Raw genomic sequence first — 22,195 nt, 5'->3', positions numbered from 1 at the left:
CGGAGTCTAGTAGGGAGGAAGGATCAGAACAGACTACTGACCGTCCAGTGTCTGAATCTGAGGATGAGACTGAGACAGCAGAATTTACTGAGAATAATACTGAGAATGTGGTGGGACAAGAACCCACGGTTTTTGAGACTGAGGAATCACCACTCCATGATAGTACCGCCATCTCTCCTACTCCATTGAATCAATCTTCTTCGTCCATTGAGGTAACCAACAATACTCTTGATTCACTTTCTGGTTCAGATCTTGATTCTCATGCTTCTAAATTTACACTTCCTCCTCGGTCTAACCGAAGACAACCACCAGCTAAATATGAGCCAGATCCAAATGCCAAAGTTATGTACTCAATTAATAATCATGTGTCGTCTGTTAGGCTTTCAAAGTCATATGAATCGTATGTTCTGCAATTATCTTCTGTTTCTATTCCTAGTAGATTGCAGGATGCTCTTACAGATTCTAGATGGACCAAAGCTATGGCTGAAGAAATGGCGGCATTATAGAAGAATTCAACCTGGGAATTGGTTTCTCTACCTAAGGGGAAGAAGACAGTGGGATGCAGATGGGTGTTTGCAGTCAAACACAAAGCTGATGGGTCAGTTGAAAGGTATAAGGCAAGGTTGGTAGCAAAGGGTTATACACAGTCCTATGGCATAGACTACTTGGAGACGTTTGCTCCAGTGGCCAAGTTGAACACAGTACGGGTTCTGTTATCTTTGGCTGCTAACAAAGATTGGCCACTGCTTCAGTTTGATGTAAAGAATGCCTTTCTCCATGGTGATTTGACTGAAGAAGTATACATGGATCCTCCTCCAGGTATACCAGAGTTTGAGAATACGAGATTAGTATGCAGACTAAGGAAGTCTTTGTATGGTCTTAAACAATCTCCGAGAGCCTGGTTTGGGAGATTCACCCGTGCAATGAAGAACTATGGTTATCGGCAGAGTAATTTTGATCATACTTTGTTCCTAAAGAAAAGGGGGAAGAAGATTACTGCTCTTATCATTTACGTTGATGATATGGTTATGACCGGAGATGATTATGAGGAAATCTCTAATTTGCAGAGGTACTTGTCTCAAGAGTTTGAAATGAAGCAGCTGGGGGACTTGAAGTTCTTTCTTGGGATAGAAGTGGCTCGGTCTAAACATGGCATATTCCTATCTCAAAGGAAATATGTTTTAGACTTGTTATCTGAAACTGGTATGCTTGGGTGTAAGCCAGCTGTCACTCCTATGGAACAAAACCATAGACTTTTCGAGTGTTTGGGGGCCTTGCCTGCAGATAAGGGGCGATATCAGAGACTTGTTGGAAGATTGATATATCTGTCTCACACTAGACCTGACATTGCTTATGCGGTTAGTGTAGTGAGCCAGTTTATGCATGCCCCGTGTAAACCCCATATGGATGCTGTGGAGCGAATTTTGCAGTATTTGAAATCTGCACCTGGTAAGGGATTGTTATTTGCTAATCATGGTCATGTGAATGTTGAAGGGTTTTCTGATGCAGACTGGGGTGGTTCAGCAGATGATAGAAGGTCTACCTCAGGCTACTTTACCTTTGTAGGAGGAAATTTGGTGACTTGGAGAAGTAAGAAGCAATCAGTTGTATCTAGGTCGAGTGCAGAGGCTGAATATAGAGGTATGGCACTTGGAGTAGTCGAACTTTTGTGGTTGAGACATTTATTGACTGATTTAGGATGTCCACCTACCAAACCTATGGACTTGTTTTGTGATAACAAATCTGCTATTGATATAGCACATAATCCTGTTCAGCATGATAGAACAAAACACATTGAGATTGATCGACACTTCATCAAAGAGAAACTTGAAGCGAAGATTATTAACTTTCCATTTGTGAAGTCCGAAGATCAGCTTGCAGATGTGTTGACCAAGGCTGTGGCAAATCGGGTGTTTTTGGACTCACTAGACAAGTTGGGCATGTGCGATATATATGCACCAACTTGAGGGGGAGTGTTGGTGTGAGTCAACACGTGTGATTATTGTGTAATTATTAGAATTAATTAGGTGATTTATTAATTCCTGTATTTTAGTTATAGGCCCATATATATAAACCACATTTTGTGGTTTTATTCAATTAAGCAGAAATCATATTGAAAACCCTAAACCTAGACCTTTTTCTGTTCACTCATAATATACATATTGATACAACTCATAATATACATCTTGAACTGACACATAAGTCAAAATTTAAGTCATATTTGAAAACTTTTTCATTTTTTATTTATTAAATCAATATATTGACAATCTAATAACACAACATATCAAATTGTTTGATAATAATATATAAAGAGATTCATCCTTCAAATATTTATTTGAATTGAATTATAGTAACTACAAAACTGAATATTATAGTAAATTAAATGAAAGTAATTATGAATTTATCATTGATGAAATAGTATTAGTAAGTGCGAAAAAACCCAAATAATAATTACAAAAAATGGAGAAAAATAGACAATTGAGAAATTACAATGCACCCGGTTACATTAGATAAGATGTACGCGCGTTGGTACTTGGTAGTTAACTAGTTATACTGAAATGCCCATAGTCTGATAAGTGATAAAAGGAAGCACCGAAGCTTCAAAGTCATTGACTGAAAAACTTCCTTGGTTAATTGTTGGTACGAGGAGACCTGCTTTCACAAACTGAGTCACTGACAAATACAAACCTGGGTCATAGGAATAAGGATCCATAGACACAGAAGAGATGAAATTGCTAGGAATCGATTTCGGCTGTGCGTTGGGGGCTCTTAGCCAAGGCCAGTTTCCTGAGAAAGATTGCTTGCTGCCCCTTATTTCCAAGCTCCTCGGCTACGTCATCGTCGCCGCTTCCACCACTGTCAAACTCCCTCAGGCACGTTCTTTTTTATTGTCTCTTTACCCTTTTCCTTTTACTTTCTCTATCTTTGTTAATTTGAAAGCCATCGCCTTGTGTTTTGATTCGCGGTCTTTGTTGAAATTATTGCATTCTATAAAAACACAAGCTGACCCATGATAGATCTATGATATGGGTGCCACCAATTATGCGTTAAACAGGGTTTTATGCTCTCAATTTGGGCTGTTTTAGTTATTGTTTGCATGCTCGAGTTTGGGTTGCTAGCTTGCCTTCAGATGATGGAGATTTTTGGAAAGGGTTTGAATTGTTAGGTTCAAAACGAAACCCAGAATCTATTTTTCCAGGAAAGAATCTAGATATGTAAGTTTCGTAGATTTTTTTTCTTTTCCTGACCCATTAAGTCACAAGGCTGTGAACTTGTGTTTAATCAATAGTTTTGAGTCCAAAGCTTGCAGCTTTAGCACTCCAATTCATTGTTAGTGTTGGAAGGAAAATAATCTTCCTCTTTGAATTCAAAGTGATTATCAAGTTCTTAATAATTAAAAAACTGAGTGGTCATCTCCTTATTTTGTCCTTGTAATAAAACAAGTTGCACCCTGTTCTGTAATCATTTGTATTTACTTCGACATTGTACATGATATGATGCTTTTGTTCTTCAATTGTAGATATTAAAAATTTTGCAAAATGGAAGTGTCAGAGGTCTTAGTATTGTAGCTTTTGAGCTTGAGGTAATTGGTTACACCATTGCTCTGGCATATTGTCTTCATAAAGGGCTTCCATTCTCTGCTTATGGGGAGCTGGCCTTTCTTTTGATCCAAGGTATGTCGAAGGCTCTTTTAATTTTCGGTCAATCTAGCATATTCTGAGGAAATGCTTCTTCGAGATGTGAGGGTGGAAGTAGACAAACAAAAGCACGATTTTGACAGTAGAATGAATTGTTTTCTTCTCAGACAAATAGATGTAAATGTTTCAGATTGGCCTTTTGTGATTGGCCCATTTCAGGAACTTTGAGTTGTGTGACAAACAAATAGTTGTGGCTGATTTATTATAAATTTATAATAAGTATCATGATTGTCACACAAAGAGCTGTAAAACCCCGTTTATTATCTGTTGGTAAACTTGTTGGTCTTGTCGAATGCAATTTTGAAGCATTAGGAAGATCTAATTATGACAATCACAAAGGATCTAACACATTTCCTCTTATGCTTGTCTTTTACAGCTATAATATTAATTGCCATTATCTACTATTACTCCCAACCATTGGGTATGAAAACATGGATCAGGGCGTTACTGTATCCTTCTTGCTTGAGAATCAGTTCAAATCTTGGCAATCTGTTTTTGTTTTTATGTTTTATTGTTTTAATCTTCATTCTGTAAGATTGAGAAATGTGGTCAACTTCTTCCTTAATATGACGGTTTTCCAGATACTGTGCTGTAGCACCAACCATATTAGCTGGTAAAATTGATCCTCTTCTCTTTGAAGCTCTATATGTGAGTAGCCTCTTTCACTGTCCAGCTTATAAATTATTGGCAGTAGATGCACTTCTCCTCCTTGCTATGGCTTGTATTCATTTTTTGCAGTCATCTATTTTACATACATGTGAATATTATGTTGTTTTTTCTGATCTATACGGTTCTTTATTCATAGCCTTACTAATGTCGGAACAATCTGTTACAGGCATCCCAGCATGCAATTTTTCTCTGTGCGAAGATCCCACAGATATGGGCGAACTTTAATGTAAGTTAAAACATGATGGGCCTGTTTTGTTTTTAAACTGGATGTTGTTACTGTTAATTTTCAAAAAGTCTTTTTAACTCCATATCTTCTTTTTTAAATTTCAAGGGATTTAATAAGTTCCAATACTGCATTAGAGGGGGTCTGGAAGTCCTAGCACACAAGTAGTCTGCTGAGTGCCTTTTTGGCTTTTCCTTATGGATCTAACTTGTCTTGGTATTACTAGACTTTTAAATTTGTCATCTGAGACTAGTATTACAAATACAAGAGAACCCTTGAATTTGTAATACATGCCTTAGATTTAAAACGGATAATCAGAGAACCCAAATTCTTTCCTTATACATCTGCATATTGTTGTCTAATGAGATAAAATAATGCTGCCCTAGTGAGGCAGCAGGTGCAGATACTCTTGTACATCAATTGGATATTAATCGTTTTGCTGTGCCTTTTAACTTATTCCAACCATCATCACCTATCCTTTGACCATCGACCATTTTGCCCAAATGGATATGTAAATTTGGTGCTATGTGTGGTTAAAATGTTAAACTTAAATAGGTTTCTTGAATTCTCTTTATGAATCTGAAGAGTTGAGGGTAGTTTCAATGCTTGTCTAAAGAGTTAGTTCTGAGTTTGCATTATATCTCTGGAAACAGCAATCCATTTAATCTTCTGCATATCGATCTTCAGTTACATTGAGTATTGACACCTGTTTTAGCAACTTTTCTGATGTTGATTAACTATTTCTTGGGCAGAATAAAAGTACAGGAGAGCTCAGCTTCTTAACGAATTTAATGAATTTTGGAGGTTCGATGGGTAAGTTAAACATGCTAGAAGAGCTTATAGGCTGTAGTGTAGCATTTGGCAGACTCATCAATTTCTAAACTTCCTTTTGCAGTGAGAGTTTTCACAAGCATCCAAGAACAAGCACCAAAAAGTGGTATCCTTATCTCTTGGCTGTTGCTTAAGTTGCATTTTTATTGAATTACTATAATAAGATGTCTGAACAACATAGGTAACGCATGTAGATTTTGAGAAGGTTATGGCTTTAAGTGGCCCACTTTTGAAGTGGTAACTTTATCATTCCAAATGTTTTTAATTAAGCAAAAAAATTATGCTTATGTTCCCCCATTCTGTAGAAGTGGTGAGTTCTCAGGTTCACCCATTGTGATTGCTTTCACACAGCACCTACTTCTAACTGCTAATTTTCTACCCCCCCCAAATGACTCAATTTAATTCCCCATGGTAGATGAATATTTTCTAGTGTTTGAATCATCAAAAAAGATTTTGAAATAAGTGTAATGATGCCATCCACTATATATTGTTGTAACCCAAACATACATACTATAAGCTATTTTGAATCAGCACATAGAAAACTCCATTATTTTAAGTGTTTTTTTTTCCTGCCAGTTTGATGTTTGTACATGTATTCATTCATTTGCTTTCCTTAATTCTTAATTCTAAGTTTTGTTGGGCTCTGTAATTGGTATTGCAACAAATCTTACCATCCTGAGTCAGATAATTCTATACCAAAAGCCAAAGCCAAGTGCTGAGAAGGAGAAGAAAATGAAGTAGAAGAAAGATGCCCAAGTTAAATGTAGTTTTGCTTCATTTAAAGATACCAACAGTTCCAGCAGGGGAGTTGGCAAAAGACACTAATTAATGCTTAAGGAAAAGATTTGATCATTTCCTCCAATTACATTAGTCTTTCAAGCTTAGCTTAATATATGTTTCTACAGGTCTTGCAACCAGGACAGTATACGGTAGCCTTCAATTCGTAGAAAGGAGATAACATTATTCATCTATTTGATAGTCTTTTTATTTGAACTTTGGATTTTTTTTGTTTGTTGGCAGACAATGAAGATTAAGGGAAATTATGGTAGATTCACCTTTTCTTTTTCCTTTTTCAAAGTTAACATGTAGTTTCTCCTTTTATCATTGTCACTTTAATCTTTACATGTCACCATGCTTGTTTGTTTGCAAATACTTTAGACAAGATTTCTTTTTTACTTTTGTTGTTCAACAACGTTTTTTCGACCAGATTTCTTTATGGTTTTGTGTTGATATGAGATGAAGCCTTGGTGTCTAAGCATGGTCCAGTATTTGTTGCATCACCCTGTGGTTCAACCTCTTGTCTAGAACAAGCAAATGATGTTTCATCATGTTTTTGTTTCTCCCAGGCAATTTGAGACACTGTTGGAACTCAAACTTTGTTTGTTGCAGGCTTTTGGAAGAACTGGACTGAATTTCACCACTGCACTGTCATCTTAGGTGTTCGCCATGTTAGGCCTTAGCATAGCAATAACAGCAGTTATTTTATGTTTGTCCTTGAAGGTGAAATTTCCCATAAGAAGCGCTTCTTTAGGATCTACTTTTCCCATCTTAACACATTGAAACCTATAATTGACACAAAATTTGCGTCCTCAAAATATAAATGAATAAATGATTTAGCATCTTGGATTCTTTTTAGAATAATGTTTCTTTTTCTTCTTTTTCACATATCACACTGGCAACCACAGGCTTTCGATTATTTGACATGTCGAGAAACCTTACCACAGGCTTGGTACGTTTCCTAGGCATCCCATAATTAGTCGAAAATCAGTTCTTAAACTAGTAAAAGAAAGTGTCAAGCCATTAGCAGAATAACAGGATCCAGTGAAAATATTGTTCTTGGCCAGCATAACAGCAGATGTGGTGTAACATGCCATTCTCAGCAAGTTCAAGACCACCACCAACATTAAAAACCCACCTTGTTACACATCTCAACCATAGAACAATTCTCAACACATGTCGGCTATTCAACTTGTGTGTGTGTGTGTGTGCATGCCCAGGTGATGGAAAAAAGAAGTTGTAAGTATCAGAGGAGGCTGGTTGGATTAATATATCATTGGCACACCAGAAGGAGTTCAATACTTACAACAAACAGCAGAATCGCCATAATCTTTATATGATTTTAGATGAGCTGGAGTTCAAATATCCAGCTCCGGTTAATCTAAATCATACTGCAAACCTTAGAATCATAGCAAATATAATTTGGTGGAGCATCACCACAGTAATCAATAACCATATTTTACAGAGGTTTGAGTAATACAAAAATCAGAGAATCCCATTCATACAAGCCACATAGGAATTGTCCTTTCATATTTTCTACAAATAAAAGAAAAGCTTCAAAAGAATCGACCCTGACTTGCACTTCAACTCCTGATTGGAATTGCAACAGTTAACATCTCCATACCCAGTTTTATCTTATGACGAGGAAGCATTGAGAGATAAAAGATGCACGCCAGTTTTGATGGTGTACTAACTAGTACTGTATTACACATGGGACATGTTAAAAATGGCGTTAAAAGAAGAAGCTTGAGCAGCAAAGAAACCCAAAAACAAATGAAAAAAGAAGTGATGAAATTGAATTGACAAAAGGCAATGAACAGCACACAGCATAAATTAAGTACATAAAAGTCAGAATCAAAACAATACAGCGAAAAAAAAAACGAGCAAGGAGCAGAGTTCCTGGAGTTTCTTTTTTTGAATAAAAAAAGTCTGGCAGCTTAGCTTCTGTTTGGTTCAATAAACTAACTACTCCGACTTGCCCACCTTCTCAGAGTGCAAGCCACAAAACTCCTCCCAGTTAAAATGCCTAACCTTGACTTAAACGACGTCGTTGTAGGTCGTCCCGCACTGCCACTGCTGCTGGACGCAATATCAGGAAATGGTGGTGGTGGATGGTATTCGATGATGGCATTGTTTTCGGGTACCCCGCCGTCACTGGCACTGGCGTCTGGGAGGGGTTCGCCGGTATCTAAATTCACAGCCAATGAAGGCCTACTTGTCCTCAACGAATCCGCACCCTCTAGGGTTACTCCTCTGCACTTCTTCACCTTCACTTTCACCATGTTGGGGCACCCATTGGCAAGCGCTTCGAGCCCGACGTCGGACACAGGGCAGCTCTTAATGCAAAGCTTCTTCAACGCCACACATTTCTCGGCAATGCACGAAATCTCAGCATCACCAACGGTATCGCTTCCGCACAATGCCAACCGCTCTAGATTCGGGCAGTTGGAGGCCAAAGTCTCCAAGCTCACTTTCGTCGGATTCACTCCGATGAGAACCAATTCTTGCAGGTTGGGGCAACTCTTGGCCACCGCAACCAAGCCCTCGTCGCCGACCCGGTTCGCCTTCCATCCGTCGATGTGGAGCTTACGCAAGAGCTTGCAGCGTTCGGCTACGGAGACCAACCCCACATTGGTGCATTCAGGGGTCTTGACAAGATGTAAAATTTCCAGATCCAAGCAATTGGAGATTGCGGCGAGGCCTATATCGCTAACCTGAAGCTTTTCCAGATGGATCTCAACCATGGACGTGACTCGCTCCGCGATAACTTGGAGAAGCTTATCCCAATCCCCAGAGCACCGGAAAAGCTTCAGAGTCCGCAGTTTCTTCGCGCCGGTAATAAGCGGCCCGAAACATTGTCCGTTGTAAAGTTCTTTGAGGCAGATTGTTTTGAGCGACGAGGCGGCGACGCCTGGGCCAATCGGCTCGGCTGCGGACCCGTCGGTGATGCCGTGGAGCCGCTTCACCGATAACTCCTCCAGAGCCGAGCAATTGTTGAGCAACGCGTTCATTCCCTTGGCTCCGAACGTGCACGATGCACACGACAGCTTCTTCAAGCCCTTACAGTTTTTTGCGAAAGCCGAGATGCCAGCGTCGGTCAACCCGCGGCACGCGCGGAGCTTCAAGCGCGTGAGGTTCCGGCACCGCAGTGAGATGAGTATGAGCGCCTCGTCGCCGATGCTGACGGATCTGCGGTCGCATTTGAGGGCGAGTTTGTTGACTGCGTCGAAGCGGGAGAAGAGGAAAGGGATGATTGGGAGGAGATCTGATCGGGCGTTGAGGGAGAGACGGTGACGGCTCTGTCCCTCGATCCTCAGCCACCGGCGACAGACCAGAGAGCACTGTTTCCGGTCGCCGGAGCCGAGGGACTGAAAAATGCAGGCCAGGCACTCGTCTGGAAGATCGGAGATGTAGTCGGATAACTCGTCGACGATCTCATCGGATTCGTCGGAGAGCATCGGGGAGATCAGCGCCGAGGACTTGGACTTGGGCCGATGACTGTGGTTGTTTACGCGGCGGCTTGGAATTGCGGCCGCCGAAGCTGACTGGCCCATCCACGAACCACACGGAAATTAACGGTAGAGGTTCGCCACCTCAGCGTTGTTAATCGTGGAGAACACCGTAGAGTAGTGGTGCTGCTTTTGAGTTTTTGAGCCAGTCGCAACCTCTCTCTCTCTCTCTCTCTTCGTCCCAAATTGTTTCAGGGGCGGACTTGAAATCCGATTGTCATTTCGCTTTTTCTGTCAACTTTTTTGGTGTTTGGGAAATGGAATAGTCATCTCCCACTTGGGGAGGAAAAATCAAAAGCGGGCGTTTTCATTTGATTATCGTGGACTCTTTCCTATTGCTCGTTTTTAACACTTGTGGTCCCTTCATCCTGATTTTAATTTCAGCCTGTTTATTGGTCCAGTCGGAGTCGTAGAAATGGAAATGATCAATTAAAGTTAAACTATTCAAAATTAAAATTAGTAAATTATCTTAAAAAAATGTATCTTTTTTTTTTGGCCATGTAAAAAAATGTATCTAAAGTTAGTGGGAGATAGCGACAATTCAGGGGAGTCGTCTACGATGTGTTAATGAATTCAATTCAAACGTTCTCCGCTCTCACAAATGATCGATAATGGAATTTTAAAATCCGGGAAATAAAAAAAAAAAAAGAGAGAAAGAAAATGCATACCTTCTTCCATTATCCATCTCTCGAGTCCTAATGAATCATCTCAGCAGTAGCTGCACTACTACGATTTCATAATGATCACAATTTAATGATGATCATAATAAAATTAAAGCTAACATGTAATATATTCTTAATCAAATACCCCCATTAAAATTTTTTTATAATTTAAAATACTTAATTTTCCTTAAAACAGGAAGTATTTTTGTTCTTTTCTTTGACTAGAGTTATCTTTAATTTACTCTATAAAATGCTAAAATTATCATAATTTATTTAATAAAGTTAATTAAGGATAAGAAAATGCTAATTGTCTAAACTTTTATAATATTTTATTTATTTCGTATAAAATCTAATGTATATATGAAAAAATTATTGTATGAACATGTAAATCGAAAAAGACTAATTGAACAAATAGCATTTTCCTTAAGAATATTTAATTGCCAACATACAAGTATGGGATCATATTTTTATCATACAATGTATGGTTAGTTGTTCCTAATAGTAGTCTAGTGTGCACTGTTATACCAGAACCCGTGTGGTGGATATATAAGAAAAAAAAAAGTAAAAGAAAGTTATGAACTTATGATTACAAATTCTTATAAGGGAGAACGGAGTTGGTAGATGATAGTAAGGGGAGAAATAGTACCAAAGCTAAGTTAGCTAACCATTAATAATACTCTTGAGCTCTGTTACTCAGATGCAATAAAAACCTGGATGTGTATCTTACGAGTATGGTTTAGTGACTATGTTGATGCAAAAAACCGTACATCAATAGAACAAAAGAGATTCCAACCAAAGAAAATTAAGAACACCAACAGTTTATGGTGGTTCACCCAATTTGAGCTACATCTACATAGTTTTTGTTTGTATTTCTTTGTATTTCTAAAGGTTACATTGTACATCAGATTTATGTAAAAAAATGTAGAAGAAAAGGAGTCCTTAACCCTTTAAATGGGCTGACCTCGGCATTATAGAAGAAAATAAATGGGCCTTTGGGTTAAGTAGGCAAATGGGCCTTGTATAGGTATCTGATGGGCCATTGGACCAAGGAGCAATTGGCCGATGAGCTTATTCTCTTGGGAGCTGCTTATGCTTCCACTGATATTTAAATGGGCCTCCATCTTCAAACTCTTTAATGCGGGATCCAAAAGATGGCCCAAGACGTCATCAGGTGGTTGGCTCGAGGCCCAGTTTTATGTGCTAACATGTTCTTCCTCTATTGAAAAGTCAATGTGCCAAATGAGATGCTTGGTTAGGCTACCTGACAATTTGTCATTAGTCGAATTAGGCCGGTGGATTTATCCACAAACATACTACATATGTATTAGGGTTGAGGAATGAGGATGGAAAAAGTTAAACTATACAAATTTAACATGACACTTAGCGGTTTACTATTATGTGAATATGAGATGAAGCTAAACTGATTGTGTTAGTATTAAAGACAAATAAGAGTAAGATGTTGATCCCTCAAACATATTTTAATTGATATTAGAGTGTTTTAATTAGAAAGCCAAAATAAGAAACAAAGTTAAGTCAAATCTCAACCGATCCTAAAAATTCATATTGTTCATTGAGCGCTTGGTAAAGCACCACCAAAAATTCCTTCAACTATTCTTCAATTCCTACGATGTTTGTGATCCTATAAACCTCTTTAATCAGTATATAAACCTCGTTAAAACCAGTAATCTAAACTAACTTTAAATTCTAATAAAAACAGAGCATCTAATGAAGCTGGAAATTTACCTTCTTCTTCCTTTTTCTCTTTCATTGTACTCCTATCTCTCTGTATTTGTCTTTTTCTCTTATCTCTTTCTCTCTCCTTCAATGGGCCAGTTTGGTTCGGTTTAGCCCCTAAACTGTAGACCAAACCAATGCCTTCGAATTGGTGATTTTTCAAACCAAACCAACCCAATGAAGGTGAAACAACTGAACCAAACCAAACCAATTAAAGTTGGGTTGGCTTGGTCGGTTTGGACATGTCTAAAAATACAATTAAAATTTAGGCCCAAATTTAAAATGAATGAAATTCTATTTAAGTTATAAAATTAATATTTCTATTTTCTACACATAAACTCAATTTCGTGCATACCTGCTTTTACAGTGGAACAATTATAATCACATATAAAACAAAAAAGCCATATATGTGAAACATTAATCTTAATATATTAAAGAATAAAGTCATGTGAAAAATTAATATTAACTTATTATGATATTAAAGAACATAGGACATGAAACTAGGAAAGGTGAGATGAGTTCCCATTGCTTTGAGCCTTTGACCATTCTAAACAAGGTGAGATGAGAAACTAGACATGTGAATATTTAATTTTTTTAAGGTCAGGTTGGGTCGGGTGGGTTATGTCCACCCCTAATTTTGACTGCTCCAATCCAAAATTCCAGGCAGAATGGGCCACGAATTTGAATTTTTTTCATCTTGGGTTTACAAACTGCGCACTGAGACAAGAGAAGTTGAAATACGTGATTGATAATAGATGGGCCTGAGTTGCCCACCATGAGTAATTGGGCCTCAAGAATCAGCTTTGAAGTTAATGGTATATGGGCCTGTAGATAAAAAAGAGCAAAAAAAGGAAGAAGCAAAGAAAGATGAGAATTTGACTAAAAGTCCACCGCCATGAATGACTAGTCACTGGTAGAGTCACTACCATGATCCTCGATGCACTGCCGCCATTCAAAGCATGAAATGAGATTATGAGAAAATGGCCACTATGAGACTTAATCCTATGCTTCTCAGAGGCATATCGTTCCTCCGCCACCGACTCCACCACCCACAAGGCCTTGGCGTTGCGCTGCTGGCGCCGGGTGCCAGGGCGTGGTGCACCGCCGCGAGCGAGTCGACTCGGGCGGAGCCGGAGGGCGTGTCCTCTGAGAACAACCCCACGCTAAACGGAGTGTTGAGCGTGAAGGAGCCGCCCAAGTACCCGAGGTGGGGCGACCCTGACGACTGCAAATGGAAGGATAAGGAAGGGGAGATACTGAACGACATCGAGCCCGTCGTTTTGCTCGCCAAAGAGATTCTCCATTCTGACAGGTATGACTTATGAGGTAGCTCGCACCTCTCTCTCTCTCTCTCTCTCTCTCTCCACCTGATTTTGTTGTTGTTGTTGTTGTTGTTTTCAGGTATATGGATGGTGAGACTCTATCAACTGAAGATGAGAAAGTTGTGGTGGAAAGACTTCTTGCTTATCATCCAAATTCCCAAGATAAAATTGGCTGCGGAATCGATTCTATCATGGTGAGATGATGCATACTCTGCAATACACAGTCATAGATTGTTTGCTTTTTGTTGGAGTTTGACTATCATTTTAATTGGATTGGGAATTGTCTATTTCTAACTCTAAGCTCTGTGTATTGCTTTTGCTTATGGAGAATTCTAGAATTAGTGTTTAGTCCACTTCAAGAGCATATAAAATTCTGATGCAGGACAGGAGCAAAGGCTGCTGTCCAGCTGTAGTTTTAGGGCAAAAAACCACTGTAGAGAATACTTCCAGCAACAAACAATAGGAAGAGAAGAGAATAAAGCTATATAATCAAAGTTGGAACGTAGATAAATGAGTTCTAGGGTTAGGAACCCAAAAGAAACTCTCAAATCTGAATTATCAGAAAAATATATTGCATAAAAAAAAACTGTCTATTATAACCTAAGCCTTAAGCTTATATAGGGAAAACATAAACCTAAGATAACTAGGAAAGCATAAACCTAAACTAACTAGGAAAATATAAAGGCAAATCCTTATTAATTAAGATCTAATAATCAAGAAACTAGACTCCTAAATTCCTAATCAATCTAGGAAATTATTTTGGAAACCCTAGCAGATGCTCCTGCATCAACTCCACCGGGTTGGAAAGAACTCGACTCCGGCGAGAAAGTCTTCACAACTTCAGTATATATCTCTGGGTCAATTCTTTTGAACTCTTCTTCAGCAATCCATGTACTTTCACTAGCATGTTTTCCCAACCATTTGACCAAGAATTGCCGATACTGGTTCCCTCTCCTTGATTTCACCTCTTTGACGTCTAAAACATCTTCAATAACATCGGGTTGTGCTTTTGGAAGTTGTTGTATTTGTGCCTCTATGGAAACTGGTTCCCCATCAAATCCTTCAAATAAGTATAAATCAGAAACATTAAAAATTGGGCTAATTTGAAGGTTAGGTGGCAGCTCAATCATATAAGCATTTGAGCTGAATTTCTTCAGCACCTTGCATGGACCAAACTTTTTGGACTTTAATTTATGGTATGTGCCTCTTGGAAATCTATCTCGCCTCAGATGCACTAAAACCATATCCCCTTCTTCAAATTCTTGGACCCTTCGATGTTCATTGGCTGCTGCTGCATAGGAGTCATTACTAGCTTTTATGGCAGCCTTCACTTCTTTGTGCACCCTCTTAACATGATCTGCAAAAGCTTCTCCATCTCTACTCACCCTTGCTTCTTGTGGTAGCGGTGCTAGGTCAAGAAGATGCTGAGGTTTCAACCCATAAGCAGCTTCAAAGGGGGTCTTCTTTGTAGTACGATTAACTGAATTATTGTATGCAAATTCTGCTTGTGGAATAATCATATCCCAACTCTTCACATGACTTCCAACTAAACACCTCAACAAATTCCCTAAACTCCGATTTACCACTTCAGTCTGGCCATCTGTTTGTGGATGGCAGGTGCTAGAATATTTTAGATCAGTCCCAAACTTTCTCCATAGGGTTCTCCAAAAATGCCCTGTAAATTTAACATCTCTATCCGAAACAATAGAAGTTGGCACACCATGTAATCTCACCACCTCTTTAAAGAACAAATCAGCCACATGTGAAGCATCAAAAGTCTTAGAGCATGGAATAAAATGTGCCATTTTGGAGAATCGATCCACCACTACAAAGATGCTGTCATGTCCCTTTGATGTTTTAGGAAGTCCTAATACAAAATCCATGCTAATGTGAACCCAAGGGGCTTCGGCCATCGGTAAAGGCGTGTACAATCCTGTGTTTTGTGAGTTGCCTTTCCCAAATTGACAAATCTGACACCTTTGAACCATCTTTGCAACATCCTTGTACATTCCAGGCCAATAATAGCGGTCAGCCACCATTGCCAATATCTTATCTCTACCAAAATGTCCTCCTAATCCATTCCCATGAAGTTCCCTAATGATTTGTTCGCGTAGAGATCCTTCTGGAATGCACAACAAGTTTCCTTTAAATAAATATCCATCTTGCGTTCTGAATGGCAACATCTTTCAAGTGCAGCAACTATTGAGCTGAAATAAGGGTCTGCAACATACTGATGTTTCAGCTCCTCAAACCCTGTGATTTGAGTACTCATGACAGCCAATAGTAAAGATCTCCTACTCAAAGCATCTGCAACTTTGTTGGACTCACCAGTTTTGTATTTGAGACAAAAATTGAATTCCTGAAGATATGAACTCCATTTGATATGTCGAGCATTCAACTTCTTTTGAGAGTTCAAATATCTCAAAGCTTGATGATCTGAATAAACCACAAATTCTTTATATGCTAAGTAATGCTCCCAATGTTGAATTGCTCGAACTAGGGCATAAAACTCTAAATCATAGGTGGAGTAACGTCTCTTAGCATCTGACAATTTCTCACTGAAAAATTCTACGGGCCTTCCTTCTTGACTCAAAACAGCCCCTATTCCTGTATGAGATGCATCACACTCAATAGTAAAGAGCTTTTCAAAATCTGGTAAGGTAAGTACCGGGGCTTCTGTCATCATCCTCTTTATTTCTTCAAAGGCCCTTTGTGCTGACTTTGACCATTCAAATGCAGCTCTTTTCAAACATTCAGTTAATGGGCTCATTATGGAGCTAAAATTGCGAATGAATCTTCTATAGAACGAAGCCAATCCATGAAAACTGCGAACATCACTCAAAGATTTAGGTACTGGCCACTCCTCAATTGACCGTACCTTTTCAGTGTCAACTTGCAAACCTTCGGCCGAAACAATAAAACCAAGAAACACAACTTTGTCGCACAAAAAGGAGCACTTCTTCAAATTGACATAAAGCTTCTCTTTACATAGAACCTCCATGACTTGATGTAAATGGATTAAGTGCTCATTTCTTGTTTGACTATAAATTAATATATCATCAAAATAAACTACTACAAATGAACCCAAGAAAGGTTTTAGTACCTCTGTCATCGCTCGCATGAATGTGCTAGGAGCATTAGAAAGTCCGAAGGGCATCACTAACCACTCATAAAGTCCATTCGGTGTTTTGAATGCTGTCTTCCACTCATCACCGTCTCTCATACGAATCTGATGGTAGCCGCTTCTCAAGTCTATCTTGGAAAATATCTTGGATCCAACCAACATATCAAGCATGTCTTCTAGGCGAGGAATAGGAAATCGATATTTCACTGTAATCTTGTTAATGGCACGACTATCCACACACATTCTCCAAGACCCATCTTTTTTTGGTGTGAGCAACGCTGGAACAGCACAAGGGCTCTTGCTTTCACGCACAAGTCCTTTGGCAATTAGGTCTTCCACTTGTCTTTGAATTTCAGCTCGCTGTGTGGGTGGCATTCGATAAGCAGGGAGGTTTGGTAATGATGCACCTGGTACCAAATCAATCGCGTGCTGAATGCTCCTCATTGGTGGTAGCCCTTGTGGTAATTCATCACCAACCAATTCTTGAAATTCCATCAAGATATGCTGAATTTCAGCTGGATATTCCTCAAATTTTAAGTGCTGGTTTTCTTGTATTGTTTTAGAAACCAATGCGAACATAATTCCCACCTCTTTACTTTCAATTTCAAACTGATTCCCAGTCAGAAACCCATTAATCTTGGCTGTCTTTGAAATGCTAGAGACCTCTTCCTTAAGAGGCTGCAAGGTCATCTTCTTCCCATCTTTACGAAACGAATATGTATTAGCCCTAGTGTGATGGATCATGTTTTTATCAAATAACCAAGGCCGTCCTTAGAGAATATGACATGCATCCATGGCACAATATCGCACAAAGCCTCATCATCAATAGTATTTCCCATAGTAAACTTAACTAAACATCGAGAAGTGACTGGTACCTCATTTCCCTTTCGGAACCATGCAACCTTGTAGGGATTAGGATGTTTCTCTATTGGTAACTTAAGTTTTTCCGCTGCTTCTTTCGAGATAATGTTTTCACTGCTACCGCCATCAAGAATCACATTACAAACTTTGCCACCACATAGAACTCGTGTACGAAATATGTTATGGCGTCTCCAGTCCTCTTCTTCAACCTTGGGAGTTGTCAGCACTCTTCTTACCACCAAAGATTCTCCCTTTGCTGGTAAAAGATCGATAACTTCTTCCTCCTTGTCATATTCATCAAAGATTGGGTCTGAAATTGCAATTTCTTCATCTTCTACCTCGGCGAAATTCACCCTTTTTTGTGGACAACCATAAGACGTGTGTCCCTTTTCTCCACAAGTAAAACATCGAACCTGTGACATGCTGGTAGCCCTAGAACTACTTACACCAGCGTTGTTGTGTGGGACAAATCTTGGTATTTCCTTACCCTTGTCGATCCTTTCAGCCCCCACAACATTCCCACCACTTGTTCGGACACTGGAGTTAGCAATTTGGTCACTTCGAACACCCCGAACAGCAGCTGGGTTTCTCTGCCAAACACCACCAGAATTGGGTCGTCTGACGGCACGACGCAGCACTCGTTTTTCTGCCATTAAAGCATATTGTCGAGCATCTTCGAGATTGAACAAACGTACCACCCCCATCTCATCTCGAACGGACTGATGCAAACCAGCGAGATAACGCGATGTCATCTGTTCAGTACTTTCGTGTAAACCAACCCGAATTGAGAGATTGTTAAACTCAGATGTATATTCGTCAACGGACATCTCTCGTTGCTTCAAAGCATGAAATTTTTCATACAACTCCATTGTATAATCAGCAGGCAGAAATTGTTTACGCAACTTCGCTTTCATATGTTCCCACGTGTTGATTTTTGGCTTCCCTTGTCGAGATCGCTGCTCCTCAACTCGCTTCCACCATTGAAGGGCAGTACTCTTCAGTTTCAGCTTGACAAACAACACCTTTCGATCCTCGTCCATAGGCTTCCATTCAAAATAGTTCTCTAAACTTGCCTCCCAATCTAAATAATCTTCTGCATGCATCTTTCCATAAAAATCAGAAACTTCAATCTTGATTCCCCCACCATTCAAATCCAAGGCACGAACCAACCGCTCCTCCAATCTGCCGTGACCCGGATTTTCTTGGTTTCTAGCAGCATAAAAGGGGTTGTGTCCACCTGCCTCAGTAGCGTCATCCTCATGATTGCCTTCCGACATGTCAGAGGGGTTGCGGTCGTCTTCCGGTCTCTCCATACAGACTGCCGCGCGTTCCTGATGTTGGAGGGTTTGCACCGCTCGTGACAACTCTCCGATCATATGCCGTATCTCCGCCATCTCTGCTTGTTGTGCGTGATTGCCTCTGCCAGGGCCTCGACCACGTCCAGCCATGGTGTAGACCTAGGGTTTTGCTCTGATACCAATTGATGCAGGACAGGAGCAAAGGCTGCTGTCCAGCTGTAGTTTTAGGGCAAAAAACCACTGTAGAGAATACTTCCAGCAACAAACAATAGGAAGAGAAGAGAATAAAGCTATATAATCAAAGTTGGAACGTAGATAAATGAGTTCTAGGGTTAGGAACCCAAAAGAAACTCTCAAATCTGAATTATCAGAAAAATATATTGCATAAAAAAAAACTGTCTATTATAACCTAAGCCTTAAGCTTATATAGGGAAAACATAAACCTAAGATAACTAGGAAAGCATAAACCTAAACTAACTAGGAAAATATAAAGGCAAATCCTTATTAATTAAGATCTAATAATCAAGAAACTAGACTCCTAAATTCCTAATCAATCTAGGAAATTATTTTGGAAACCCTAGCAGATGCTCCTGCATCAAATTCCTACTTTAATTTGTGTAATCTTAGTTAGTTTAGTCATTGCCAATATGTTTGCTCTAGTGTCAAGTATGGTTTGGAAGCCACCAATGGTGGTTGCAACCATCTGTGAATGCTTCTTTTTTGCTTTCAGGCACTAGTTAATTAGGTCCACTGTTAATGTTGATGCACCGATCCAATTTTTGGGTCAATTTTAAAAGATATATAGGAAATTGGTGGCACCTTGACCTCCCTATGAACAAGGAAGGTCTCTTGTAAAATTGTAGTCAGTACCAATTTGTTTATTTTATTGTAGTGTCAAAGATTGTTTGGAACCCACTTGTGTGTGTGCAATGTGTGCCTGCCTTGAAGTAGGATGCTTTAAGGAACTAGTCTACTGATGCTTATATGATGGGGCTTTGAGTCAATGAATTATGGATTTGAAGGCTTGGAATCATATAAAGAGGGGTTTAGGGTTTGTTAATTTTGAGGTGGTTCAACTGAATAGATTGAATCTTGAAGGCTAAAACTTGTGGATGGATCTTCGAAAGGGTTGCTTGTTGAAATTCTGGAAGCAGGTTATTTTTTAAAATTTGGGTTGTTTTAAGGGGTTAAGGGAAGCCTAAAGATTGTGGGATTATAGGGTTTTAATTTGGGAGAAAAAGGAACTGACTTGAGTAGGCAAATAATTTAAAACAGGGTGTAGCTCAGGTAATTCTATCACACCCAACCTCTTACTCATTACACCTAAAAAGATTATGATCTACCCAATTTTACCCTTATTGATTCAATGTTTAATTAATTAATTTATTTTTTTTCTATTTCCTTCTCTCATTCTCCTCTTCTCTCCCTGTCAACTCTTCCTCCCCTAACAACCATGGCACTGGCCATGACATATTTTTTAGGAGGTGAGTGTAATGAATAGAAAAATTGGTGCAAATAGAAGTCATTTCCAGTAATTACAGAACTATCAAAATACCCTTAACACCTCGAACTAAATAAAACCCAACTTAAAATGAAATGAATACTATTATCTTGACAAACACCAAGGAAACTTATTCTTCAACCAAAACTCTTTGCCAGTGTTGTTACCATTGCAGCTTTAAGCATCGGTTTCCAAACAGAATTTTCTTCCCTAACCAATCAAGTGCTATATGGTCATGCCTCCTTATTTCGTCAATCCATTTTTTGTGTTAACCAAGACATTTAACAAGAAATTGGTGTCACCAACTTATGGACAAGGAAGGGTCTCTTGTAGAATTGGCTTTCATAAGCAATTAAGCTTTGTTACATTTACATAGCCAAAACCTTGGATGAGGACAAGATGTAACCAAATAACATTATAATAGTAAAAAAAATAAGTATTATGTAGAGCAGTGGATAAAACCTTCGTCTATCACTATTTCTGTGACATGGAACATACACACATACACACCCACTCTCTCTCCCTCTAACCTCTCCCCTACAGTCTGATTATGAAGTATCACTTAATTTGGACAGAACTGAAAATGACTATTGGTTGTCATTGTATAATAACTTCCAATTATTATCAGTAATATACAGACAGCTAAGGCAGCTCATCTGGTATTTGTCCTTCCCATATATGATCATCTTTATTTTTTTATGTGTATTGTTGTTGTGTTTGTCTATGAGAATTAACCAATTTCTGTCTAACTTCTCTTGCTGAAGGTCGATCGGCATCCCCAATTTATACACTCGAGGTGCCTATTTGTCATAAGAACTGATGGTGTATGGATAGACTTCTCCTACCAGAAGTGTCTTCGAGCATATATCCAAGATAAGTACCCATCCCATGCAGAAAGATTCATTCGAGAACATTTTAAACGTGGTAGTAACTCGCGTCTCGTGTCTAGCGTCTCGCGTATCACTCCTAATGGTTGTATTGGAGTTTAATTTTGCTTTGGTAATTAGAGACCGCCATGATATGATATTTGAATTTTACTTGTTCAAAGGGAATGTCTATTGGTCTCGAGGCTTTCAGTGACCCACATATAGCCTAGATGTACAAAATGTCAATGTAGTAGATTATCCTTGACTCACACCCAAATGTTTGTTTAAGAACGAGGATGAAGAAAATGATTGAAGTGAACTTCACTTTGTTGACTTGCATCTCCTTTTGTTTGGTTTGAAAATTTTTCGTAATTTGATATGACTTTTGGTGTTTTCTGTTAGTCCTAGGGCATGCTTTTGAGAATTTTATATGATTGTTGAACTACTTAACTCAGTACCTATAAGTCCTCAAAGCTTATTATATAACAACCTGGCTTTCTCTCACATTGGTTATAAAATTTGTCAATCATTGTAGCTTAATTAGAGAATTTAGATGGAAGAAAATATACAACTCATAATGTCTGCCATTCAGAAGTTGTGCCAATACAGGCCATCAGTCTGAAGATGTTCAATGTGATAGTCATTACATAGCATTGTGAATCTGTAACAAATGTTGATGATAGGAGTATGTGTGTGTGTTTGGAACGTATGGAAATGTTCACATACCATCATGGCAGTGCTTCATAGATCGGAGTTGCTTGGACCACCCAAGAGGACTTCGGTATTGATCAGTTTAGTTAATATAAAGAGTGAAGAATTGAAAATTGAAAATTTTGATTTTCTGGCAGTAAGATGTCTGATTAGTTGAAGTTATTTACTTACGTGGTCCCATTCTCATACTTTTTATATTGAGACTATTGAGTGGTTGAGACTTGAGAGTGCTACTGTGAGTCTGTGAGTCAAAAGAGTCAAGCTGAGATGGGCCCGCTGTGTAGACTGGTACTGGGCTTTTTGCATCTCAAAACGAGCGGTGGCAAAGTGGCACTGGCCAACTCTGAAATGTCTGCAGAATTGTGGTTAGTTTTGAAGGCACAAACATCATTTCTGTTTGAACAATTCA

The 22,195-nt window shown here is 39.0% G+C and overlaps 3 protein-coding genes across 3 annotated transcripts; 2 read left to right on the top strand and 1 right to left on the bottom strand.

The window, feature by feature from the left end:
• Positions 1 to 2,570: 2,570 nt before the first annotated feature.
• LOC147278731 (Mannose-P-dolichol utilization defect 1 protein) lies at positions 2,571 to 6,471 on the top strand. The gene is made up of 8 exons (XM_086250410.1): positions 2,571 to 2,873; positions 3,521 to 3,674; positions 4,075 to 4,147; positions 4,280 to 4,346; positions 4,534 to 4,593; positions 5,343 to 5,403; positions 5,486 to 5,527; positions 6,053 to 6,471. Exons 1-8 carry the CDS (start codon positions 2,727 to 2,729, stop codon positions 6,160 to 6,162), a joined length of 714 nt encoding a protein of 237 aa, XP_086106536.1. The 5' UTR covers positions 2,571 to 2,726; the 3' UTR covers positions 6,163 to 6,471.
• A 1,118-nt stretch (positions 6,472 to 7,589) lies between these two features.
• On the bottom strand, positions 7,590 to 9,958 carry LOC147278730 (F-box protein At1g47056-like). Its single transcript, XM_086252545.1, has one exon. The coding sequence runs from the start codon at positions 9,750 to 9,752 to the stop codon at positions 8,160 to 8,162; it is 1,593 nt and encodes a 530-aa protein (XP_086108671.1). The 5' UTR covers positions 9,753 to 9,958; the 3' UTR covers positions 7,590 to 8,159.
• Positions 9,959 to 12,990: 3,032 nt separating this feature from the next.
• Positions 12,991 to 21,414, top strand: LOC147278729 (DCL-like protein). Its single transcript, XM_086251520.1, has 3 exons — positions 12,991 to 13,415; positions 13,505 to 13,619; positions 20,974 to 21,414. Exons 1-3 carry the CDS (start codon positions 13,084 to 13,086, stop codon positions 21,196 to 21,198), a joined length of 672 nt encoding a protein of 223 aa, XP_086107646.1. The 5' UTR covers positions 12,991 to 13,083; the 3' UTR covers positions 21,199 to 21,414.
• Positions 21,415 to 22,195: the final 781 nt, after the last annotated feature.

This window comes from Dryas octopetala, chromosome 7 (genome assembly GCF_963921425.1).
Source record: "Dryas octopetala chromosome 7, drDryOcto1.1, whole genome shotgun sequence".
Lineage (NCBI taxonomy): Eukaryota > Viridiplantae > Streptophyta > Magnoliopsida > Rosales > Rosaceae > Dryas > Dryas octopetala.
Note: the sequence above shows the minus strand (reverse complement) of the source record. Positions and strands in the feature narration are given on the sequence as shown.